General features: G+C 41.3%; 1 protein-coding gene across 4 annotated transcripts in view; it reads right to left on the bottom strand.

Moving 5' to 3' along the window:
- PIGG (phosphatidylinositol glycan anchor biosynthesis class G (EMM blood group)) overlaps positions 1 to 12,818 on the bottom strand; it is an 87,950-nt gene extending 75,132 nt beyond the window's left edge. For all 4 annotated transcript variants that reach the window (XM_069880665.1, XM_069880666.1, XM_069880667.1 and 1 more), the window contains exons 1-6: positions 12,655 to 12,818; positions 8,596 to 8,801; positions 7,259 to 7,468; positions 5,682 to 5,870; positions 3,651 to 3,792; positions 996 to 1,208 (exon numbers count right to left, since the gene is read on the bottom strand). In XM_069880665.1, coding sequence (XP_069736766.1) covers positions 996 to 1,208; positions 3,651 to 3,792; positions 5,682 to 5,870; positions 7,259 to 7,468; positions 8,596 to 8,801; positions 12,655 to 12,814 — 1,120 coding nt within the window. In that variant the 5' untranslated portion in view covers positions 12,815 to 12,818. The remainder of the gene's footprint in view (positions 1 to 995; positions 1,209 to 3,650; positions 3,793 to 5,681; positions 5,871 to 7,258; positions 7,469 to 8,595; positions 8,802 to 12,654) is intronic.
- Positions 12,819 to 24,269: the final 11,451 nt, after the last annotated feature.

Raw genomic sequence — 24,269 nt, 5'->3', positions numbered from 1 at the left:
CGAAGTATCAAAATATCAGAGCATGTTGCTACCATAAGCAGCATTTGTTTTGTCAGACTCCTTGGACAGGGTTTAATTATGATTAGAAGACACGATGTTGAAAGATAATTAATTCTTGACCTACAATGATCACGCTGCTAAACGTTACCTTGCTATCCACTTTAATTATTTACAGCTGTAACACAACTGTGCACTATCCGTTGTGTTAGTTAGTTTAATGATTCAATAGATTATAAATCAAGTGACAAAGACTTCAAGCTTCACAGTCACTTTAAGATAAGAACTCTGTCTAATGTCCACAGTAAAATATTCTCCTTCATCCACTGACTAAAAAATTACTGTAGTAGCTTGCTTACAAAATGCAATGTAAGTATCATACTTCCCAAAAAAATATTATATTTTGGTAGATTGGGTTAATTTTTTCCCCACTTGGTTTTATTCTTTCCCCCAAATACACACACACATATATGCATACCTGCGTGTATTTTTAATAAGCAACTTTGCAGTTGTTTTAAGTTCTCACTCCAAGTAAATTCAGACATAAGAATGAAAAAAACTGTAACTTGCTCTGAATTATTTCTCAGCTTTACCTGAACCACCTTTTTATTTAAACTAGCAAATTCTATCCATTTTCCTACTCCACCAAATATCTCAGAAGCAGTGCCCTATATAGGCCACCTCACATAAAGCAGATATGAAACCAATGAGATTCAAACTAGATTGGCAGTTTTACTCTGATATTACTCTTCCATCGTTATTTCTGCTCTTTTGCCTACTAGAAGTAGTACTAGCCATTACAAAAATCAGAGGCAGTGTGCCAGAGGAGGTTACAGGAAAGACAGAACTCAATCATTTCTCTGAATACTGCTTTCAACCGAATGGCTAATTTTGGCTAATTTGTAATGACATGCTACATACTCTTGAACCTAAAAGTCCAAACTGTGTTATAAGCAATCCCCTTTTATATATGAAACTTTTTTTTTTAGTTGATTTACCTTTTTCATATGCAGGTGTATTCTCTTGTAGCAGTTTGCTAAGCTGGAACCCATTCAAGTGCATAAAACGTAGTTGCTCTCTCACTGTCTTGCTTCCAAAAACTGGCAATATAAGGCTACCAACACTGTTTCTTGAAATTGGTAGACCAAGACCTACTGCCAGTGTGCTAGCTAAATCAGTCTGTTGCACTAGTTCAGGTTTAGTCAGAGGACCTAGAATCAGTAACAAAAAAGGAAAAGACAAAAAAAAAGAGAGAGGAAAAAAATGTCAATAACAGGCCTTTTTTATTTCTCCAGAAACAGCTGACATCTTGTTTGTTTCAAAATTTTTTTCATTGGTGTGAGATCAGCTATTTCAAGTGATTTACAAAGAACTGAAGTGATCCCTTTCAGCTGCTGTCCTCTGCTGTTGTAACACCAAAATTTATTCTGTTCTCAGTAAGTACCACTCTTCAATCCTAGTAAGTACTGTAAACGCCACACAAATGTTACACAAGTACAAATAAGAAAAGAGATGGTGCAGGAGATCATCTTAAAATCAAGTTGCAGCCTACATTCTGAAAGAGTTTGATAACTTTTACATTGAAAGAATAGAAAGCAGTACAGTAATTTAATGCATGAGCAAAGAATGAGAATCTAAAATAATGCTGACAGCATTCTAGAAGATTCTTGATATAACGACAAAGGTAAAGATTTAATTAATATCAGGTTGCTAGGCAAACAGAATTGGAGGTCAGGTAAAGAATGATGAGGCTCAAATCCACAGCTCCATGTAGGAAAACTCAGATTTTTAAAGGATTCCATTAGATTACTGCATTTATCAGCATTATCCTTCAGTCCTACAGACATCTACAGGGAATAATTATTTTGTTAATGTACGTTACCTTTGTTTAAGACTGTCATGCCAATTGTTTCTTTTCTGTGCTTTACGAGTTACGTAACAGTGTTTTTCTATCATGCCTCTACTTTGTTCTCTTTCTTACTGCAGGCACTGACTATTCTGACTTAAGCACGGTACAGAAAAGAATTCTATACACAGTGTTTATTTCTCTCAAGGCTCCCTTTAAGAGCATTAGAACTTCTCCCATTTCTCATCTAGCTCTGATTAATCCCATACTTGTACAGAATGTCACCCATAATCCCCAAAGCCTCTTTGCATGAGTACCTGTATGTCAGCAGTTTTCAGATTTCATATTTAAAGGCAAGTTCTTAACCAGTTAAGAAAAGCGAAACTACCACATGCATTTAACCAATCACAGGTGACGCATCTCTGTGCAAAGCTATACAATATTCTGACAGCATACTAAATGCAAAAGCCCACAGGATTGCTATTTTGAGGCCTACCAAATTAAATCACAGTACATTTTGTTTACAGTAGGATCATAACGAGCAGTCACTAGAATTGTGATCTCCGTAGCAATGAAGAGCAAGATGCTGGATATTTACAGAGGTATGATTAGAATTCACAAACTCTATCCCAAAATACAAATGAATAGAATATTGCATTGTAGTGTAAGAAGTGTATGTTCAGTTTAAACCTAACAGACACTAATCCTAAGGAATAAGTGATTGCCTTGGCGGCATCTACTCTTATGTGGCCTGGTTATTAATATATGCAAGTAAAATTTACAAAGCCAAAACTCACCTGAAAGCTTTGGTCAGCTCTTGTCTTTTTTTTTTTATTTTTATACCTGAAAATAGTCCCATGACATCAAACAATGCTTTCTATTGCAGCTAGATAACAGCTTTATAAATAACAGCAGATAAATGTACTTTCACTGTGCTGCAGAAACCTCCAGCACGATAAACAAGAGAAGGTTCTGCAAACAGATTTTATAAGCAAGGAACTCAAGATGGAAATGAGCAAGAGGCAGAATGAAAGACAGAGGGAATTATTATTTTTAAGAAAACATTCACTCCTGGTAAAACTACATTTCACCAATTCACTCAAAGAGATTAAGCAAGACTCCACAAATTAGACTAAGGATTCTCTATCACATCATTTCCTTCCTGCCTTCTGCCTTAAGATGTACCATACAAGTAGAAAATAAGATTTAGAAACAGATAAGCTCACATTAATGATTTAAAATTAACTGCCTGGCCAGTACAGGAAATACACTCACAGTCCATATTCCTTCCTTAACACTTAGGAATCAATAGGCATGGTTTCACCGCTGTCATCTCTCAACTTTTTGCAAGAGCAATTATTCTTTTTTGCCATTCTCAGCATGAGACACTGCCACTCATTCCTCTACTCTGGCTGTCTCAGAGGAAGAATGGAGACCAGAGAAATATTCTGGCCAAGGAAGATAAAACTTAAAGCTCACTTCAAATAGGATTTTACTTCCAATCCTACCCATTCACCAGGATCCTAGGATCCTGACAAAAGATCTCTTTAGCTCTGAACTCTCAAGTAGGACAGAGGTGCAGAAGGTTATCATTTGAGAAAAACCTAATTCTCTTGGTGGTTAGAAAGCTTAAGTTGGCATGACACCGATGCGAACTCCAGCTAAAACCCGTTTTAGGTCACAAAGAATGGGCCAACCCTGATTTATGTAGAAAAAAACAGAGCACTTTTAAGGAAGAATTCTAGAGCTAATATAAATTAGTGATAGTAATATGTTCTAAAAAAGATTCAGCTTCTTTGATCCTTACCATTTCTCTTTTTGAAAGCAGAACTGATAAACAGCAATGGTGTGTGCACTTCTCCTTCTGAAGAACCACCATGATTGCCTGTTTCAGACATCCCATGATCCCCACAAACAACTAGCAAATTGGGCAGAGAAGTTCCTCCTTCCTGCAAATCACAGAAATAAATTTAAGTTACTGTACAAACAATATGGGTATGTATAATGTTTTACTATATTTATCAAATTAAATTCCTTTTTTAAATTGTCTCACAACACCTGGAGCAGGATACAAGAGGTTTTTTGCAGCTGTTACACAGTAATATTCACTTTCAGCAGTTAAGGCACATATAGGTATCTAATGTATTAGTCACTATGTTATAAAAACAACAACAAAGCTTTAAAAAAACACCTCATTTACAGACTCAGAAGAAACTGACCAAAGGATTAAGGCCATCATACTGCAGGAAGAAAATCAGAATTACAGGAGCAGTAGAATTAAGATAGAACTATTTCCCCTCCCCATTTCTTGTTTAATTGACTTCTTAATATAACAAAAATACTAACCTGTTAATATTACAAATATTAATATAATAGAAATGTAATACAAAGAGACAATCCCATTTCTAACAGTCTCTTGTCTGTGAAGTGCTTTTGGAGTAGAAATCCAAGATGACTGATGTTGAATGATTCTTATCTTTCTCAAGATAAACAGAAGCGTGAGGCCTGTCCAACCATTTTGAGTTAACAGTCAAAGCCCACAGAAAATAAATATTGTCATTCCATAACAGAGCAGCTTTTTGTCATCTCTAGTTATTACTAGTACATGTTGTATCCAAGAGTGAAGTGCTTTTGTTATTTCTGTATTCTAAAATAGAGATAAAGGCTTGCATATAGTGTAAAACCAGAAGATACTAATAAACCCATTGCAAGATTCCTGAGATTCTAACTTGTACAAGCAGGATTTAACCCTTCTTTTTCAGACAATAGAATCCATTTCTTCAAAAGTAATATTGAAATTTTATGAGCAACTATTCTGAATTGCAGTTGACAAAAGCAAAGAAGAAAAAAAAGTTTCAGGCCACTTGGAATTAGGACTTGGTATTTAAACATCCAAACTATTTAGGTAAGTGACGTCCTATACTTCCCAAACTAATAACAGGTTCAGATTTGGTAATTTACATGCTATATTTAGCGTAAGAAAAATGCTGTTTACAGCCACCATTTTCATTAGAATCTTTTCAAGATTTAAGAATCAGGTAGACCTTCACAGCCATTGAAATCACAGCAGTTAACTGTACATGCCTACTGCAGGCATGAAAGATTCCACTGTCGCATGTATGCTGGGACAAGCAGCTGATGCCTTGGCTGATGCCGTGATATTAGCAGCAAGCACAGAGCAAGCGGCCGCTGTTCTCACGCTTGCTAGCTTGTTGAGACCTTGGAATCTTTACCAAGACCCATGAGTTAATAAGAAAAGAATGCATTAGACAAAAAACATGAAGATAAGGGGCACATCTGTGGTAAATAGTGGTTTGCATTCTATCACTGTTAACTGCGGGATTCTTATAGGTGGGAATTCACTGGGGTAGCTGCTGACTGGATACAGAAACACTATATAAGGTTTTGCATCCACTCAATTAAGTGATCTCATTTGTAGCCTCATGGACGGGGTCCGCACCTTAATCGCTGCAGACTATTATTCCTTCTGTTGAATTTCATTACTAGAAAGCGTATCAACCACCATTTTAACTCATGAGCGATAAGAGAATTTTGGCATGCATTTCTCTCCTCACACACCAATGGGGAAACAGCTTCCCACAGCTGTTCAGAAAACGATTTTAACAGAAGTTACTAAGGTCATCCAGTAAATCCTTAAAAATGCTGCACTATAATGTTAAAGGGGGTCTGGCCAAGGAAGGAAATGAATGGGAAGAATACCTGCTTTGGTCTAAGATTAAACAAGCTACCACCCACAAACAAGCAAGCATTTTAAATAATATCAGTGCAATGCCAGCCCACAACTAACAGACACTGATCCAAGAAGGAGTTATATTACTTTTGAAAGAAGAGAAAGATGAATCTTCTTCAGGATATTATCCATTTCACGAAGTTTTGGTCCTACTAATGGGCTGTTTGGCCCAGTCATGTGTCCAATATGGTCCAACCCCAGGTAATGGAGGATTAGGAGATCCCAGTCTTCTCTCTTTAACACTCTATCCAAATGCCTGGTAACGTTATCATCAACCTCAGAAATAAAAGGGAAAACAATTAAAAGGTAAAAATAATTTCCCTCTTGCAAAAAACATAGAAAAATTAGATTGGATTAACCGTGAAAATTCTGTAGAAGCTGGTAAGAATCACAGTGACTCAATGTTTAAAAAAAAAAAAACAAAACAACAAACACGAAAAAGATCAGATTGATTAGTTCAAAGCTAGTCAGTCAAAAAAAATCTCTCTTACAAAACAGATTCTTCATCCCATTTCACTCTTGTTACTTACAGGCATCAGATTACATACAAACAGAGAAAAAGGGTTATGTTTCCACAGATACTTCTTAAAACTGTTTCAAGAAATTTTCAGTCTCTTTATCCTTTACACTCCTGATTTATTACTTCACAAGCATATACAAAGAGAAGTCTCTCTATGGTGCTTGGAAGCACAGGGGGAAAAAAAAAAAAACACTCCTGCTCTTCTTTCAACTCAGTTTTTGTTACTGTGTAAACGCAAAATGCTTGTGCTTGCTGTGAGAAAGTGAATTGATGACATAGCAGAAAGAAAAATTATTTAGCAAATGCTATTTGGTGGCTAACTCACATGTTATTCTGCTTAGGCTGACAATGTTATTTTTAGTAGCACATATATTTCTCCCTGGATATTAAAAGTCCTTACAAAACTTCACATGCAACACTGCTCTGTTGCCTGTGGGATGTAACTATCAAAACACTCAACAAAAATCTTTGTTTAATGGACTATACTCAGAAAGCATAAAGACTGCACACACAGCCTGAGAGCAATATAACTGCAGACCCAGCAACATTTGCATTTTTCCACTCCATGTTGAAGCTTCTGCAATTCTTATTACAGTAACCAATTAAATATGTCTTCCAATTCACATTAGATCTATGTAACTTCCTCAAACGTGGTAACAAAACACGTAACATCAGTAGCAGCAGGTCAATGGCCTGAGATTTTACAAATCACAAAGGTTCTAAATATGAACTAAAATTGCTGAACCATTCACAATTTTTACAAGTTTGTTTCATTACTTGCTGTGCTTCCTCTTTGGTAACATGCTGAAACACTACTCATACTGCAACTACAAAAGCCATAAAGTACTATAGAAAGTATGTAACATCAAACTGGAAATGCGGATAGTGGAATTTTTGAACAAAGCAAGTGGTCTTTCTACCTCAACAAGCTTTGTGAGAATATTAAATGTTCAGGGAAGTTATACAGTAATACAGTAGTTGTTAGTACATCATCCAAACACTTCCCATACACACATAATGGACTGAAATGCTTAGCTCAAATACTGGAAAGACATAAAAATCTGATTTATATTTAATTGCTAGAAGGTGCTACTATGTTTTTCTACTAATATTATTTAACATGGGATTATAGAAAGCCTCTCACCTCTGTAAAGTCTGACACAAAAAAGGATGTTGTTCCATCATATTCCACAAAATGCTTTGGAAACAATTTAACCCAAGTATCATCACCATAAAATATTATTCTTTTCCCAGCTGTTTTTGCCTGCCATATCAGATTGTCATCCAACAGAGCTGGAGAATTGAGATTCACAATAACATCAATGAAACCAGGTATGCTACCCGTCATCAAAGCCTACATAAAACAAGAAAAGAGAAATGTTATCAAAAACCAAAAAGCTTCCAATACTCAGAAGAAAGTACTAGTGTAAGAGGAAGCAATGAAGCAGAGGGCAGAGAAACTATATTTTCAATAAAGGAACACAATAAAGAACATGAGCTGCCATGCCACATTACACCACCTGCCACAACACAGACATTAGCTCTATGTCAGAGATGATAACTTTTTACAAAAAGGTAAAAATAATACTTTCTTAATTAGCAAACAGCAAAATGTCTTTGTGTGCCAGTTGAAATGTGCTTCATTTACTGGTCACTAAATCACCAAAAAGACAATTTAGAAGGCCTAAGCAGACTGACTTAACATAACAATGGTACCATATTTAAAACAATTATTAAGACTCTTCTGGCAATCTATCAAGAGTTACCAGATTGCCTCTCCCTCATTCTCTCACTGGCCTTCTAGCTGACCTACCATGGCTCACTCTCTCAGCATCTTCAGTGTAAGGAACACCACTGATACCCACCACTAAAAAGCCTTGGTGAAAAGTACTTTCATGACACAGACTTTTAGTTAACTGGAACTTCATGCGATTTCCTTTAAAGCTCTGCAAAAACATCCCTATAACAAAACAAATTTACACTAAACCGGATTTTCTATCAGAAGATAATACCAATAACAAAACCAACAAAAATATTCTTGGACAGAAGACTACTAGAAAATCCGATGACTGAGAGCCTACTGCCTTCATTACAAATAAAAGACTATGCTTATAATTTAAGCCTGCACTAGGGCTTAACTGCCCTAACCTGATTCTCACAGACCTTCATACCACAGAGCTGCTAAATAAATTAACAAAAGAAGGCAAAGTATCCTCAGTGGAAGCTGCCACCTCTCTCTCTTACTAAGCCTCTCTATCTTCCTTAGGTGCCCGACCCAACTTTTCCTACACAAAACACCTCTGAGTCATGGCAAATGGAGACTCTGTCACATGCACTACTACAGCAAAGCAAGTTTCAGCCAGAAATTACAATAGCACAGCAAACTTGCCCTAAAGGGGCATATAACACTGAGCATATAAAGCAATTCAGCCTTCAAAGCCCTCTCAAATGAAACTACAGTAAGTGGAAAAAAACACTTACCTTAATTCGAGGCATAGTCACAGTGGGTGGCTTTGCTTCAGCAACGAAACTGTAGGATGTCCCTTTTTCAACAATTTCTGTAGTATATGGCATGAATTGTTTACCTCTGGATCCAAACACAAAATCATCTCTCAAAGCATCTATCAGCACAATGACAACTTTTTTGAAAAGTGGTAGTGGAATGTTGGTCCAGTTAGAAACCGTTCCTAAACAAAAAAAAAAAAAAAAAAAAAAAAATAGTACATAAAAGTCATCAACTAATGTTAATAATGGCTAGATGGAAGTTAAAGGACAACACAGAAATGTGTGATTCCAACTTCTTTACTAACTTTCAATTCAGAAGCCAGAAGTTGCAAATAATAGCAAACATGAGAAGCAATCAGAGGAAGCTGAGTTTTCACGTCACCCAGCACAGGGATGACAAAACCAACAAAAATCCAAAACAGCATCTATAAAGGAAAACAAAGTGTGAATGAACGCACTATGTGAAACAGGAAGAACTAAGGAAAAGCTTCAAAATGGAAAACATTCAAATGAATGAGAAGGGATAGGTGCTGCCTTCTCGACTCTTAATTTACTGAAGCTGAACTACATATATATGACAGACAACTTCAGTTAGAAAAAAAGATGCAATATTTACCTATGCTAATACTCAATTTTGCACATTAGAACCTATCTCAAGCAATGACTCTCAATAAAATCCCATCATAAGAGAACAAAAAACCTACAAAGAAAAAGACCGTTTCACTGAAATTTGAAGTAAAGCGATTTGTGTGTGCTTGTGTCCTCCAACGTAGGAAACTCTGCACCAGGGTAGTTCAGCGATGAGAGCTGCAGGGCTAAAATCCAATTCCATAACTCCCTGAACATGCAACTCCAAGCAGGCACAGCAAAATGCTGATGTGGATTAAGCAGTAGGCAGGGTCGTGTCTCCAAGCACACCTCTTTTCCTTGTATGGACTTAAGATTGGCTACAGCAACTCTTCATTTGCATTGAGCTTGGTCCATAAGTGAAGTTGAGTTTTTACACCACCTGTTCTTGGGCCAACCTCTACAGCTCCCATCTCCCTACCAGGAAAAACACACCCAAGGACCAAAAGGAAGCTGAATGGATCCTGCCCACAGACCTCTGCCCAAACAACACTGTGGTGAATCAACTGCTCAGCACATGCATTATATGAATTTAAGGTTTTTACATTCGTTTAAAGCAAAATGTGTTTCTGAATAAGAGTTTGGCATTTTGGAAAGGCCATAGATAATGTTCCGTCAAACAAGAGGACGTCAAGCTATTTCTGGGTACATAGATAAGTACCAATAAATTGACATTCACAGACTTGTTACAGTTAGTGATTTTTCCAAATAAGGAAATTGCAAAGGGGGGCACAGCAGGGAGGAAGAAGGAAATCTCAACAACAACGTAATGCCAACTCGCCAGCAACCCCAATTAAAACAGTAATGTTGGGTTTGTAGGACTTGAATTATGAACTCTGCAGGCATATTTTGGCTCTCAATGAAGAACAAGAAGGGACAACTGGATGTATTGTACTGCTAGTTAAATCTTCCTCATAATTTACTCCTATCCACTTTATTCAGGAAACAAAATTTGCTGGACACCAAAAATATTCAGATCATAAAAACATAAACCCTACTCACGACTACCTTCTACAGTGTTATTCATCAGTTATTCAAAGTACTGAGAAACTCAACGGAACTAGGATTACCAGCCATCCGAAAAGACCTATTCTAAGATAGCTAAAGCAACACACTGTGCAGCCCTTGGGGTGCAGCAAGCTTATTTATCCCTGTTATGGTTATTTAGAAAACAGTTACTTTAACTAAAACTGAACTTCAGTAAGCAGTGAAGAAAACCATAGGTACTACCAAAAACTTACTACAGTGACATGCTGCAAGGATTCGCTATTATACAAGCAACTACACAATTTTATTAGTCATCCCACAGGGAAGACAGAAGGGATCCAACAGCAGTCAGGGCTCACAAAGTGAAGCATAAAGGAAATTCAGAAGCAGTGAAGAAATATTATGTTTTTAACAGATCTAAAGTTGGCTGAAAGCATTCTGTATTATGGTTTACTAAGCAATGCCCTGTCTTTAGAGCTTATGATCCAGAGCAAGACAAGACTCTGCAAGCAAACTGTAACTCAAGAACTACAGAAAGGAAGTATTTTTCTACTGTCACTCCGCTTTTGCCTACCTATACCCAGGATTACTAGTGACATGCCTGATTTCTAACTCTCTGCAAAGCCCTTTCTTCAACCCAAAAGAGACTTTCAAAACCCTTTTCAAACTGTCTGACACTTCCCTCCCACCCAAACAGTCTCCTTCAAATTTAGTCTCCTGCTAAATCACATGTGAATGCAACATTTCACTCATTGCAGCCTATCCAAATTTTCTGACAGTCTTGGAAATCTCCAACCAAAAAGCAACTTTCTATTCAGCAGTGTTCACTCAGATATATTACCAGATGAGAGTCTTTCAGTGTTTCTGCCTAACTAATACCAGCACACCACAATCTATATTGCATGAACTTCGTTTTCCTCCACTTTCTCACAACTCAAGTAAGCTTCTCCCAAATGCACGTCATGTACTTTAGAATTAGTAATAATAAGACAAGTTTGGCAGTTACAGTCCTGTTCCACCAAATTAGCCACAAGCAGATGTCCACAGCAAAACACCACTCAATTCACCTGTCACTAAACGTGAAGTTTCATCCCACAAGCTCCAAACACTAGAGAAGAACACTACTTCAAATAGGCATTCCTGTTCTTCACATTACTTTAATACAACTTGTGACTGGACGTGTTAGACAGCTACATAGCAGAACATCCTCTACCAATTCTTAAAAGAAATGATGCCTGAAAACTTTAGTTTCACAATTTCAGCTAAGGAATACAGCAGGATCTGTACAGATCATGAATCCAGGGAAGCAGTACTGGACAATACTGTGCATTTTGCAATTCAACCAGACTGTGAAGGAGACCCTTATACCACAGTTGCATTCCTCACTCCTGAAGTGTTAAAAGTCCCACTACAATGGCAACAAGACATTCACACACCACAGCAAGCATCACAGAAACAACAATTCTCAAACACAACGCAAACAACGAGCACCTGACGCACTGCAACTGAAACGGCACTACTTGATGTAAACAACTTACCCTTAAAGAATATGGGTATGACAGCTGCATCACTCAGGGAAATGGGAGTAAAACAATAGGGAAAAGCACCCTCCAAAACCATGAAAGTTGATGTCTTAGCCTTTTTGTGACTGTGAGCAGATACTGCTTGCAGTGATTAATAACTACAACAAAAATCAGAGCCACTGAATCACAGAATACTTTGGGTTGGAAGGGACCTTAAAGATCATCCAGCTCCCACCCCCCTGCCATGGGCAGGGACACCTCCCACTAGATCAGGCTGCCCAAGGCCCCATCCAACCTGGCCTTGAACACCTCCAGGGATGGGGCAGCCACAGCTTCCCTGGGCAACCTGTGCCAGTGCCTTGCCACGCTCATAGTGAAGAAATTCATCCTTCTGTCTAGTCTAAATCTGCCCCTCTGCAGTTTGTACCCATTACCCCTAGTCCTATCACTACGAGCCTTTGTTAGTAGTCCTTCCGCAGCTTTCCCGTAGTCCCTTCAGGTACTGGGAAGTCACTATAAGTTCTCGGAGCCTTCTCTTCTCCAGGCTGAAAAATTCCAGCTCTCTCGGCCCGTCATTAAAACTAGTTGAGTTCTAAACTGCTTCTTTGAGACACAATGAGAAAATATTATTTTTTCACCAGACCTAAAGCAGCTGAAAGCGTTCCTCGTCACGGCTTAGTGAGCAATGCCCTACCCTCAGGAGCCCATCACCAGTCACACCGCGACCCAAACAACTACAGCGAGGAAGTGTTTTCCCACTCTCGCTGCATATTTTGCCTAGAATTAACAGCGACAGGCCCGAGGCTTAACTCTTGGCGGATCGGGTGGGTGTGGAGATGCCGGGGGGCTCGGCCCGGCCCTGCCCCGCGGGGCCCAGCGCGAACCGGGGCGCGGTTACCTGGGCCGGGCGGCGCCGGTTCGGCGGGCACGTCCCCGCGGGCCTCCCTGCGCGGCAGGGACCGCACGGGCACCGGGAAGAAGCCGCGGAGGAACAGCGCGACCCCCAGGGCCTCCACCAGGAGGCAGAAGCAAGCGAACGCGCCCGAGCGCAGCCGCATGGCGCCCGCGGCCGCCGCGCCGCGCTCTACCCGGGGCGGGAGCGGAGGGGGCGCCGCCAGGAGGGGGCCGCCCCGAGCCCACCAATGGGAACGGAGACGGTGGGCGGCCAGGCCAATCAGCAGCCTCGCGGAGGTCTAAGGCCCGCCCACAGGATCTCCGACCAATCAGAAGCCGATCCGCATAGCCCCGCCCAACCAGGACCTCCGACCATTCATAAGCCCCTCTCACGGCGGCCCCGCCCAACCACCATCTCCGACCAATCGGAAGCCCCTCCCACAGCGGCCCCTTCCTCAAGGCCTCGCCCAACCATAGCTCCGCCCCATAGGCCCCGCCCAATCAGGAGTCCCGCCCTCCATAAGCCACGCCCCCCGAGACGCTGCCCAATCAGAAGCTCCTATCCTGTCATAAGCCCCGCCCCCGCCGCCCCGCCCATAGGGCCCTGCCCAATCAACCGCCCCCCTATCCCACCGTGCTGCCCCCTGGCCCTGGTGCGGCCTGCGTGGGGCCCGCCGGTCCCTCCAGAAACTGGCAGTCGTGGGAGACGATTTCTTTAAGGCACCAGTTTGAGGCCTGCGCTCTGCTGGCACAGAGAGTTTTTTTCTAAAGTTGCCCCAAGGGGCAGGCGAGTGGCAGGACTGGATCAGCCAGTGGCGTGCGTGTGTTTGGGAAGCAGGATCTCCACCCCACCTCATCCTTAAATAACACTGAATGGCTGTCACCTTGTGGCCTTTCCACTGGAAAGCCAACAGGCTGTGGCAGGTAAGCCACGACAGACGAAAAAGCAGAAACAAGTTTTTAAAAACAAAAGAATGTTCTGCAAAGTGAAGCAGTATCCATGCCGATTTTCCTATGCACAAGTCAAAAGGTCTGTCATTACAAATAGAAGATATCCTCAAAACACAAAATTTTCTTCTCTCAAACAGAACTGCTGCTCATCTCTGCCCAGGCAGTTTCTGCATGCCCTATCTGTCTGCTAGAAATATGCATTATTTTTGCAGCATACATGACAACTCCCTAGCTTTACCTGTGAGCAGCACATTTTCCCTAGTCGTAGAATCATAAAATCATAGAGTAATTTGGGTCGGAAGGGACCTTAAAGACCGTATTATTCCAACCCCCTGCCATGGGCAGGAACACCTCCCACTAGACCAGGCTGCCCAAGGCTCTGTCCAACCTGGCCTTGAACACACCCAGGGATGGGGCAGCCACAGCTTCCCTGGGCAGCCTGTGCCAGTGCCTCACCACTCTCACAGTGAAGAAATTCCTCCTTATGTCTCATCTAAATCTTCCCCTCTCCAGTCTTTTTTATAGCCATTGCCCCTCGTCCTGTCACTACAAGCCTTTGTAAACAGTCCCTCCCCAGCTTTCTTGTAGCCCTTTCAGGTACTGGAAGGTCCCTATAAGATCTCCTCGGAGCCTTCTCTTCTCCAGGCTGAACAACCCCAACTCTCTCAGCCTGTCCTCATATGGGAGGTGCTCCAGCCCTCTGATCGTCCTTGTAGCCCTCCTCTGAACGCATTCCAACAGTTCCATATCCTTGTGATGTTGAGGATTCTAGAACTGGACACAGTACTCCAGATGGGGTCTCACAAGAGAAGAACAGAGGGGCAGAATCACCTCCCTCATCCTGCTGGCCACACTTCTTTTGATGCAGACCAGGATACAACTGGCCTTCTCGGCTGTGAGCACACAGTGCTGGCTTATGATGAGCTTCTCATCAGTCAGCAATCTGATCTGAGGAGACAGTGCCCAGCCAGTGACAGAATGCCCGTGACCATCACCCTTCTGGGTCTAGCTCACTGGAGTCTGCTAGAGGACAAAGCTGCACTCCAACAGCTTGACAGACATGTAGTACTTCGCGTATTTACAGCCATCATCTCATAGCTATGGTTACATTGATGTGACTCTACAAGCACCGTATAGCTGGAGTCTAGAACAATTTTCCTACTTGGGTATTTCCCCCAATATAAAGTACAATCTGTTTTATGTAAAGACAGGCCAAATACATTGTACCATGCTTTAAAGAGAGTTTACTCAGTTACGTTTATCAGTTTCTGCTTTCACTGACCGGCTGTTTATACTGGTCTTTGCAACAGCTGTCACTATACAAAGATGCCTTGATGTGAGACAGGTGTGTGAGTGGGTTCAGGATAAAAGCTTTGTATAACTTCATATCCTTCCTAGGGCCTCCAAGTAAAGATAAGAAATCAAGGAGCCAATGTCCTGTGGGCTCATGCTGCTTACCAAGCCTTATCTTCATCATGCCTATCACTGGTTCCACTAAACCAGTAGGAAGCTCTTTGCAATCGACATTTGAAGCAGGTAAGTGTTGTTGTTAATCTCTCTGGTGTCGATCAATGCTTTTTTTAAGGAAAAGGGCAACAACTAAAAAACCAGTAAGACAAAAAGTTGGTGTGACCTATGAGGAAGAAGCACACCACCTTCAAACAGCCTCTGTGTTCCTCTTCTTCCTAATGAAATGCTGCACGTTAGTCAGTACCCAACATTTCTGCTTCCCCAGCTCTTTTTCTCCTGATATAAAGAAATATTCTGATATTCTCCTAGGCATAAGGAAGAAATTGTAGACATAAGGAGGAATTTCTTCACAATGAGGGTGGTGAAACATTGGTACAGGTTGCCCAGGGAAGTTGTGGCTGCCCCATCCCTGGAGGTGTTCAAGGCCAGGTTGGATGGGGCCTTGGGCAGCCTGATCTAGTGGGAGATGTCGTTGCCCGTGGCAGGGGGATGAGAAATCTGTAATCTTTAAGGTCCTTTCCAACCCAAACCATTCTGTGATTCTATGAGGAAGATAGTACTGTTATTCTGTTTGGGATGCTGAGGAACAGCTGATTTGGAGAAAGAAGAACAGAGGCAGTAGATGCTGACCATATTAGTCCATGCAGAGATGGGACTGCTCTGTGATATCCTATTGGTCATAACTTGTTTACTTTTTTTCCTAATAATTTTTTTGCACAAGAATTGTGCCAAACTGGATGATTTAAGGGGGTGACAGCAAAGATACAGTGTGAATTTCAGAAACATAAAGTGGTAAGGTTATGCTCTTGATAATCAGCAGCAAGAATCATTGCCCTCAGCTGAAAATATATCAGGGTGGTGTATGAGAAATGAAACGTGAGAGCATGCTGTTTACAAGATGGTCAGGCTACTAGTGAGGCACAACCATGGAGAAGCTACAGCCATTGCCAGTAGAGAACTGAAAGACTCAGAGTCACAAGTGACCTACTGAGGCCTCCTTTGAAAAACTCTGTGCAGCATTGACCACTGCAATATTGGAATGAGGACTGATGTGACAAGTGATAATCTAGGGGGATGCAGCACAGTCAAAAAGGACCAAGATACAAGGACCCGATGGTGTCCTCTACAGATCCATCACTGCAGAGGGATGGAAACTCAGCTGGGAGTGAGAGAAGCTAGGCCGGATGACATGCAGTGCTGGCACATGAGCAAGGGATCACCAGTATGCTGAGGTGGAAATTAGCAGCTTTCTAGCAATTGCAAGTCACCTTTTTGGAACAGCCGAAGAAGCTTGAATAATGGCAAGATGTAGTGTGACAGATTTATGGAAGACGGCATATAAGATGATGGGAAAGAGATGGCTTCAGTGGGTGAAGGGTGCCCCCTTCATCTACTTTCCTGTGTCAATTTGCTTGAAAAAAAAAGAAATGTGATTTGTCATAACTAGTTCTTCCTTGCAGGGTTGTATCAAGACAGTTGTTTGGGACTGAGCTTAATCCCTGTTACAAGTAAAAACCTACACAAAACAGAAGGGAAAAACAAACAAACAAAAAAAGCTTGACTTCCTGTTGTAACTACTACATTGTATGGGTTTGGTGTTCTGGGTGTGTTGATAATTAAGCTCAGAGTTCAGCCTGTTGCATTTTAAATGGAGTTGGTAATGGAAGACATCTGTTTCAATAAAAAAGAATACTGATATACCTGTCCTAAAAGTAGAGGCATTCAAGGAATGGAAACTCATTTTTACTAAGGGCTATATAGAAATCTCATCTTCTTGACTGTTCTTGATTCTTAGTTACAGTAGTTCTTGTGCTCACTGAAAGCTTTCAAGTGTCACTAAAATGGACACAAAATAGTCCTAACATTTTTTTTTCTGATATCAGAAACACTTCTGAAAATCTTCCAGAAGCTCAGCCATTTTCACTGTTGCTGGGACCCAGGCCTCATTCTCCATCTACATTTAGATAAAATAGGTACTGAGAATAGCTGAAGTAAGGGGGAGATGTTGCTTAAGCCTTGTTTGACTTGATGGATGCACCAGAAGCTGTTTTGGAAACTAAGAGAAAGCTTAGACAGGGAAACTCTTTCAGTGTACGAGTGCAGATAAGCTTAATAGCTTGTGATCTGATAATGACTCTGCGTGATTTCCTCTACATATAGGACCTAGAGAGTGACTCTATGTGTCAGTATCAGTCCACCTTAATTTATTAATCCCCTTGTCAAGCACAAAGAAACACGGGAGAGAAGCAGCAGTGCTGCATGACTTGAGGAAATGTGGCTGAATGAAGTAGGGTGGACCTATGAAAGGCTGGAAGCAATAAAGCAAACTTCTGTTTTATTAGACCTTAGGAATCCGTGAGACTTCATAAGTGTCTCAATGGCAGGGGAAGCAAGAGGTCCGTCTATCTTAAGAAATGAAACTGTAAAAAAACTAGATGATTTTGCTTTTCTGCTTGGCAAATCACTGTTTTCTTATCGCAGCTGCAGTGAGCAGGTGTGAACACAGGGATGAAATCCCCAAGGGGTCTCCTTGTCCAGAAAACATGCTCAGGAATGTCTGTATTGACAAAGAAACCACCTCCTGGGTCCTGGTCACAGACAGTCTACTCTTACACATGTTTTGATTTGTTCCATGTCCCTTCTGGAAGCAAAGCAGGTAACTGAGATGCAGTGATGCAGATCATCTGTTTCAGGGACCAGCTTCCACTGGGTGACACTGTACCAGGCTTGGCTCCCTCTGACCATCCAGGCATGCTGAGTTCCCTCTGCTACCTTTTACACCTTCCCACGGCACACAACAACAGACTCTCAGCTTCACTCCACAGAAAACACTGCATTCTGCTGTTGCTGATGCAAGCTGAGAAAACATCCACAGCAATGGTCTTGGAGCCCTACTTGATTTGGAATATGGAGGAGAGTTGCCCAGGTACAATGCAGAATAACTCTGGCCCATGCAAAGAGCAGCTACCCTTTCTCCACAGGGAATGAAATGGGTGCATCTGCCCGGCAGGCTGTTAATTGGTGATAAAGCTATCAAAGCAGGAAGCGCTAGCTACAGGGCATTAGGAGAGATTTATCCTGAAAATATAAGCACTTGAAAACCTCTGAGAATCTACTGATGCCACACTTTGATGATGGTGATTCATTACCTAAGCTAACTAAAGACAGCTAAGTTACTGCTTGTTGCCCCCTCAAAACCAGTTTTGCTTTTAACAATTTCCCCATGATGCATTCTTTCCTGTGTCTGCACAGTAACAAGCAGCATCTTCTGACCTCTCAGCAGCCACTGACACATCTTACTAAGGACCCTTGTATGGGTCCAGCTTCTGCCTTGGTGATGGCTTGGTTATTCAGCATCAGTTTTGAAAAACAAGGTGCACACTTCAGTTAGCAAATGGGCAAACAGCCTGCATTCTTAATGCCAGCTGGCCTTTCATATTTTCTTCTTTCTTAAGCTAAACAGTTGAATAATGCCTGAGCATCAAGATGAGCAGTTTTATGATGGTAACGTGGTACAGTCATGGAGTTTGCCAGCAGTGAAAAGCAACATAAAAGACCTTTATACTGGAAACAAGTATTTGTGTGCTAAGAGGCGTCGGAGGAGAAGCTGGTTTCTAAAACAAGAAGTGCTTACACTATCTGTTAGCGTTTTTTAACATACAGAATGTGGTGTTTAGCTAGTAATAAATATCTAGGCTTAAAGTAAATCAAAGACAGTGAGCATTTGGTAACTGCTAGTGAATTTTGAAGTTGGTTCATTTTAAAATGAAAACTTGGTCTCAGACAAGGGGTGTGTTGGACAAGAAGCTAGAAAGATTGAAAAAAACCAACCCAGACTTGGCTAGGATTTCTTGCACAGGAAGTTTATTTCAGCAAATTCATACGTCATGGAAGAATGTAACTACATTTCCTAGTTCAGCACTGTAATTTTTGATCACCATTGCTCATAGGCACACATGAAAAGGGGATTTCTGCACCACAAGAAATCCTCAGTAGGACTCTGGCAGCTTGCAGAGAACCTGCCTGGATGGAAGCACAAATGCAGTTCTAAAGCCAGGGTTTTTTGGTTTTTGTTTTTTTTTTTTAAAGCAGGAGTGACTGTTTATATCTCTGTTACAACCCTGTGTAGGGAAAGGAGGACAGAGATACTGCTACTAAGCGGTATAAGCTTTGAGTGCAGGGCTCCAGGGGAACCTAACGAGCAGACTCTTTCTTTGATTAGATCTTACTCTGCAGCTTTGCTTCCCTTTTGAGAGCAAGTGATTTCATACTGCAGCAAGGAGCAAGTCTGTAGTCTACAGAAACAAAACAGACTGACTTCCCACAGCTCACCACCTCAGGGGCTATCAGAGGTTATCTTCTTCAGTGATTCCTGGCTGCCTCAATTCAACGCCATAAACTTTGCAATCATGGTCTCCAAAGCATCTGAACCTGAAGGAAGACTCTGTATGTGTGTGTGCAGAGAGGCAACTGATTATTTGAAGTGGATAAAGCTCTTAAATTGTTTTTTAATATATTTTTGCTGTTTAGTTCTCCTGTATGTACAGAAATCCCCATTCCGTCTCAGATTTGAGAAGCAGGGCTTACAATGACAGTGTTTCTGCATTGTCTTTTGTGTCACTCAGCAACTACAAATCTCTGGAGATTTTGCAGTGCACCAGAATGGAGGAAGGAGATTCACACTTCAGTAGACAGTCTTTGATAACCTTTTCTGATGTTTTACAATGGCTTAAAAACAGCAGAGACCTGACATACATTCAAATTGCCAGGTACTGAAGAATGGAGAAATAACAGGACAGAAAAAATTGCTATGTGTCTTTATGGATTTCTAACTACACAGTAGTGCTATCAGAGTGTCAGATCACCTTGGGAAGCCTTTTGTTTCTTGTTACAGCTTCACTTAACTGATAGGCTACACACCCCTTGTATGTAAAAGCAGTGGCTTTCCTCTACACTAGTCAATTTTCATAGAAACCTAGAATGCTTTGGGTTGGAAGGGACCTTAAAGATCATATAGTTCCAATCCCCTGCCACAGACAGGGTCACCTTCCACTAGATCAGGATGCCTAAAGAACCATCCAACCTGGCCTTGAATACCTCCAGGGATTGGGTTCCACGAATTCTCCGGCAATCTGTTCCAGTGCCTCACCACTGTCACAGTAAAAGAAAAAAAAATAAATAAAAAAAACCACTTCCTAATACCTTATCTATATCTCTTTCAGCTTAAAACCATTACCCCTCATCTTATCACGACACACTCTGATAAAGTCACCATTCCTGCCTCTCTTGTGTATTCCCCAAAATGGTATTGAATGTCCTAGGGGCATGGTTTAACAAGCATCACTCTGATTACAGAAAAGGGATGCTTATTTAAACTACTACTATAAAGTGCTGACATACCTGACCTTGTCAAGTTTAGTAGCAATGCACAGGTTTCTCTCTCACACAGATACACACATGCAGAGACACACACATGTTAAATTAAGACCAAACAGGGATAATAATGTTCTGGGAGAGAAACATAGTGGCAATGAAACCTGTTCTCAGGTGGAGAGGATCACATTCCTCATCTAGTAAGAGAAATGGTGAGGAAAACAGGAAGGGAAGAAAACATCTCTTCAGTAAAGTCATGTTAAAACAACAAAATGAGGGGCCTTAAGGGTGCCTACAAGAAAGCTGGGGAGGGACTTTTTACAAAGGCGTATAGTGATAGAACTAGGGGGAATGCCTATAAATTGGAGCGGGGGGATTTAGATGAGACATAAGGAGGAATTTCGTGACAATGAGGGTGGGAAACACTGGCACAGGTTGCCCAGGGAAGCTGTGACTGCCCCATCCCTAGAAGTCAGGTTGGATGGGGCACTGGTCAGCCTGATCTAGTGGGAGGTGCCCCTGCCCATGGCAGGGGGCTTGGAACTGGATGATCTTTAAGGTCCCTTCCAACCCAAGCCATTCTATGAGGAAGACAGTACTGTTATTCTGTTTGGGATGCTGGGGAAGAGCTGATTTGGAGAAGGAAGAACAGAGGTGGTAAGTGCTGTCCATCATGTCGCCCTGGTTTTATCTGGTCCTATGTCCCCTTTCCAAGTCCTAAATGCAGCAATAGAAATTCATTTTTTCCTCAAAGTGTAGCAGTTGCAATCTTAGTTGCTATTGACAGCTTAGAGGTCTCTTCTTAGCTGCAACTTTATCTGGAGCAAAATGTATCAAAAGATGTCTTGGTTTTCTTAAAGTATTTGAAGTATGAGTTAACAATGAAAACAGTCAAGAAAAGAAAAAGACATCAGGAAAAAAAGATGGGGGAGGAAAGAAACACAAATACCCTTGAGGGTAAAATATGGAAATTTAGAGCTGCAACGAATGATACTAGGTTGTATGATGCTTCAGGATATACCCCCTATCCAGGTACGGTAGTATCTTGCTGCCTCAAATTCTTGAAGACTACTCAGAGATGAGAGAGGAGGATATCTATCTTTGAAGGAAAGGGTGTGGGGAGAACAGAGCATTATGAAACACTGCTAGTAAAAAATAAGGAGTCTATGAGGGAGGCTTCAAAACCACAAAGAAATAATCAATCCCATTATGAAGCCATGGTTCCTAGGAAGGTGCCCTTCCTTCTGTATTGAAGCATATAGCATTTCTTCAAAGACTCTACACTGCCTATGAGAAAAAATGGGAAAACAAAAAAACCCACATAAAATGGCCAAACAGTGCCATCTGGGGACTGCTGCCGAAAAAATAGGATGAGAGAAAGGCAGTAAAGTTAACCAAGGAACTTCTTTTCCCATTCAGAATGAGCAGAACTTTATTCTGCGGGAAGTTTCAATTATCTGCATGGGGTCAGTCTTCGGGTCAGGCACTGACTAGCTCACACTGCTGCCTTAACCACCAGGACTGCTCCTGAACAGGAACGCCAACACACCTCTAAATGCAAAAGCCATATTCAAGTAGCAGCTTTGTTATACATTTTTCAAAATAAACAATTTTTTTCATTTGAAGTTTGCAGGGAACAAGAGACTACATGGAAATCAAGGAAGGAACAGTATGACATAGAACCAAGGGAGAAATGCTTTCAAACTTTCCCGTTTTATTATGCTACCAAATAGGAGTTTATTTGACAAAGCCTCCAGAGCATAGTGTTCCCCCATTTAAATAAAATATTTTCAAATTATTCCCTGAGATTTTGTTTGAGGACTGCAGTGAAATGGCAGCAGCTGGCAGGTTCTTTTTTTGATGAAAGCAACATTCTCCTAGAAACCCTGGTATTTTATCACTGCGTGGAGCTGCTGCAATGAAGATGGTCCACTTCTTAGAGAAGGCACATGTGTTTACATTGGTGTCTTGCTCTGTGTAGAGATGGAACACAGCGAGCACCACTGTGTAGCCGCATATACAAGGAGTGGGAATAGGCTGGTGCAGCTAATATGAATGGGAGCGGAGATGTCTTGGAAGGACAGTTGCATTGTTTCAGAACTGGAGTAGAGCAAAGGAGGGTACAGGAGCCAAGCACCTTCTATTGCCTTCAGTTAGTCAGAGATCCAGTCTGGGGTCTTGCAGGAATGCCTGATGGCTGCCTGAAGAACGCAGAGGTCTGCAGGTATTTCAGCAGGACAGAGACACCCCAGAGATGAACCAGATCTGCTGAGCTGGGTGTTGTGTAAACACAACACAGAATGGCTGCTGTTATCCCAGAGTTCTGTGTATAGAAGTAGGAGTAGAACAAAGGCAATATATTTTTGCATTTCTTTCAGAGGCCTTACATTTCTTCTAAAGATTATGAGTATTATGTTAAAATTTTCAACCTAAAGTGTATCGAAGAGAAAAAGTGGAACCAGAAAACATCATCTTCAGCAAGAAACTATAGAAGTAAATCAGACTTGTTTTGTTTGTTTTTTCTCTCTCTAGCATTTCAAAATGACTACAAGATAGGGAGCCAGGGTGGCTCTTGTAAAAAAAGTAAAATAATTAGGCTGCATCAGAAGTCTGGATAAAGTTTGGCTACCCATCTCTGGCATTTTAACATTTTCAAGTTTTCAAAATGTTCAGTACACGTATTCTATTCACTCCTCTTGTATTTATAGAATTTGTACCACACACTCTTCATTTTGTTTAATGTTTATATTGCATTCATTATAATTCATTCATTGTAATATACAGTTCATTTTCATACATTACTTCTAATTTCAGTTCCTTTGCAAAGTCTGTCTTCTTTTGAGCTAACATCTAGAATCAATTCTCAGGTAGAAACCAGGGGCTGGGAAATCTGCTTAAACTACAGTACATGCTCTATGTCCTCATGACCCTGCCTGACAAGAAGGGTCTCCTTCCCTTTCACCTGCACAAGGAAAGCAAAACAAATCATCCAAACATTACTGCTGGAGTGAACTCCATTTCTCCACCTTACCACTCAGTGTGAACAAACAAACAAACAAACACACAAACAATGTTTTGGCCACCTCTCTGTTGTGGCCACATTGCCCATAGCCTAGGCCTGAAGATATCCTGAGCCTTTCTGGGGGCAGCTTTTTGTTAGACGAGGCACTAGACAACCTGATCTTAAGAAAACACATCATTAGTGGAACAGAAATAAAAGCATAGTAAACGAACTCCCTCCAGCTCATAGCACTTTTCAGGCAGGGCAGGGAGTTCCTGTGTCCTCCTAGCACTGAGTAATTCTCCTCAGCTGCAGCCAGAACCCCCCTTTTTTCTTGGGGAAGTTTTCTTGCAGTATCTTGTCTACGGCATAACTGTGAGTCTGGTCACAAGTGTTCTCAAGACCATGCCTGATCTTTCTCGTACACTCCCATTGTTCTGTCTTTTGCACCTGCCTCTCTGGACAGCATGACTCCCCATGCAGAATGTTTGGCTGGTCACATACATACTGCATACTCTTGTTTTCACAAAACAATATTCTTTAAAGGGTATGTTACCATAAACAAAATAGATGCTGTATGCCAGCTGGCAAAAGATGTCTTTTGCTGGTAGATCTTCGCTTGCTGGAGCTGCAAAGTCTATGTAATGCAGGTATACCAGGGGAAATAGACTAACAAGAAATTCTGAGCTAGGGCCCAATTTAGAGGGCCAAAAAAAATCACCATGTCTTTCATTCAGTTCTTCAGATACAACAGAAATAGATGTTCGCTTCCTTTAGGAATTAAACTACTGACCTTTCCGAATGCCAGAAAACTTAGGAGTAAG

This window comes from Phaenicophaeus curvirostris, chromosome Z (genome assembly GCF_032191515.1).
Source record: "Phaenicophaeus curvirostris isolate KB17595 chromosome Z, BPBGC_Pcur_1.0, whole genome shotgun sequence".
Lineage (NCBI taxonomy): Eukaryota > Metazoa > Chordata > Aves > Cuculiformes > Cuculidae > Phaenicophaeus > Phaenicophaeus curvirostris.
The sequence above is the reverse complement of the archived record's forward strand: the minus strand, read 5'-3'. Positions and strand labels throughout refer to the sequence as shown.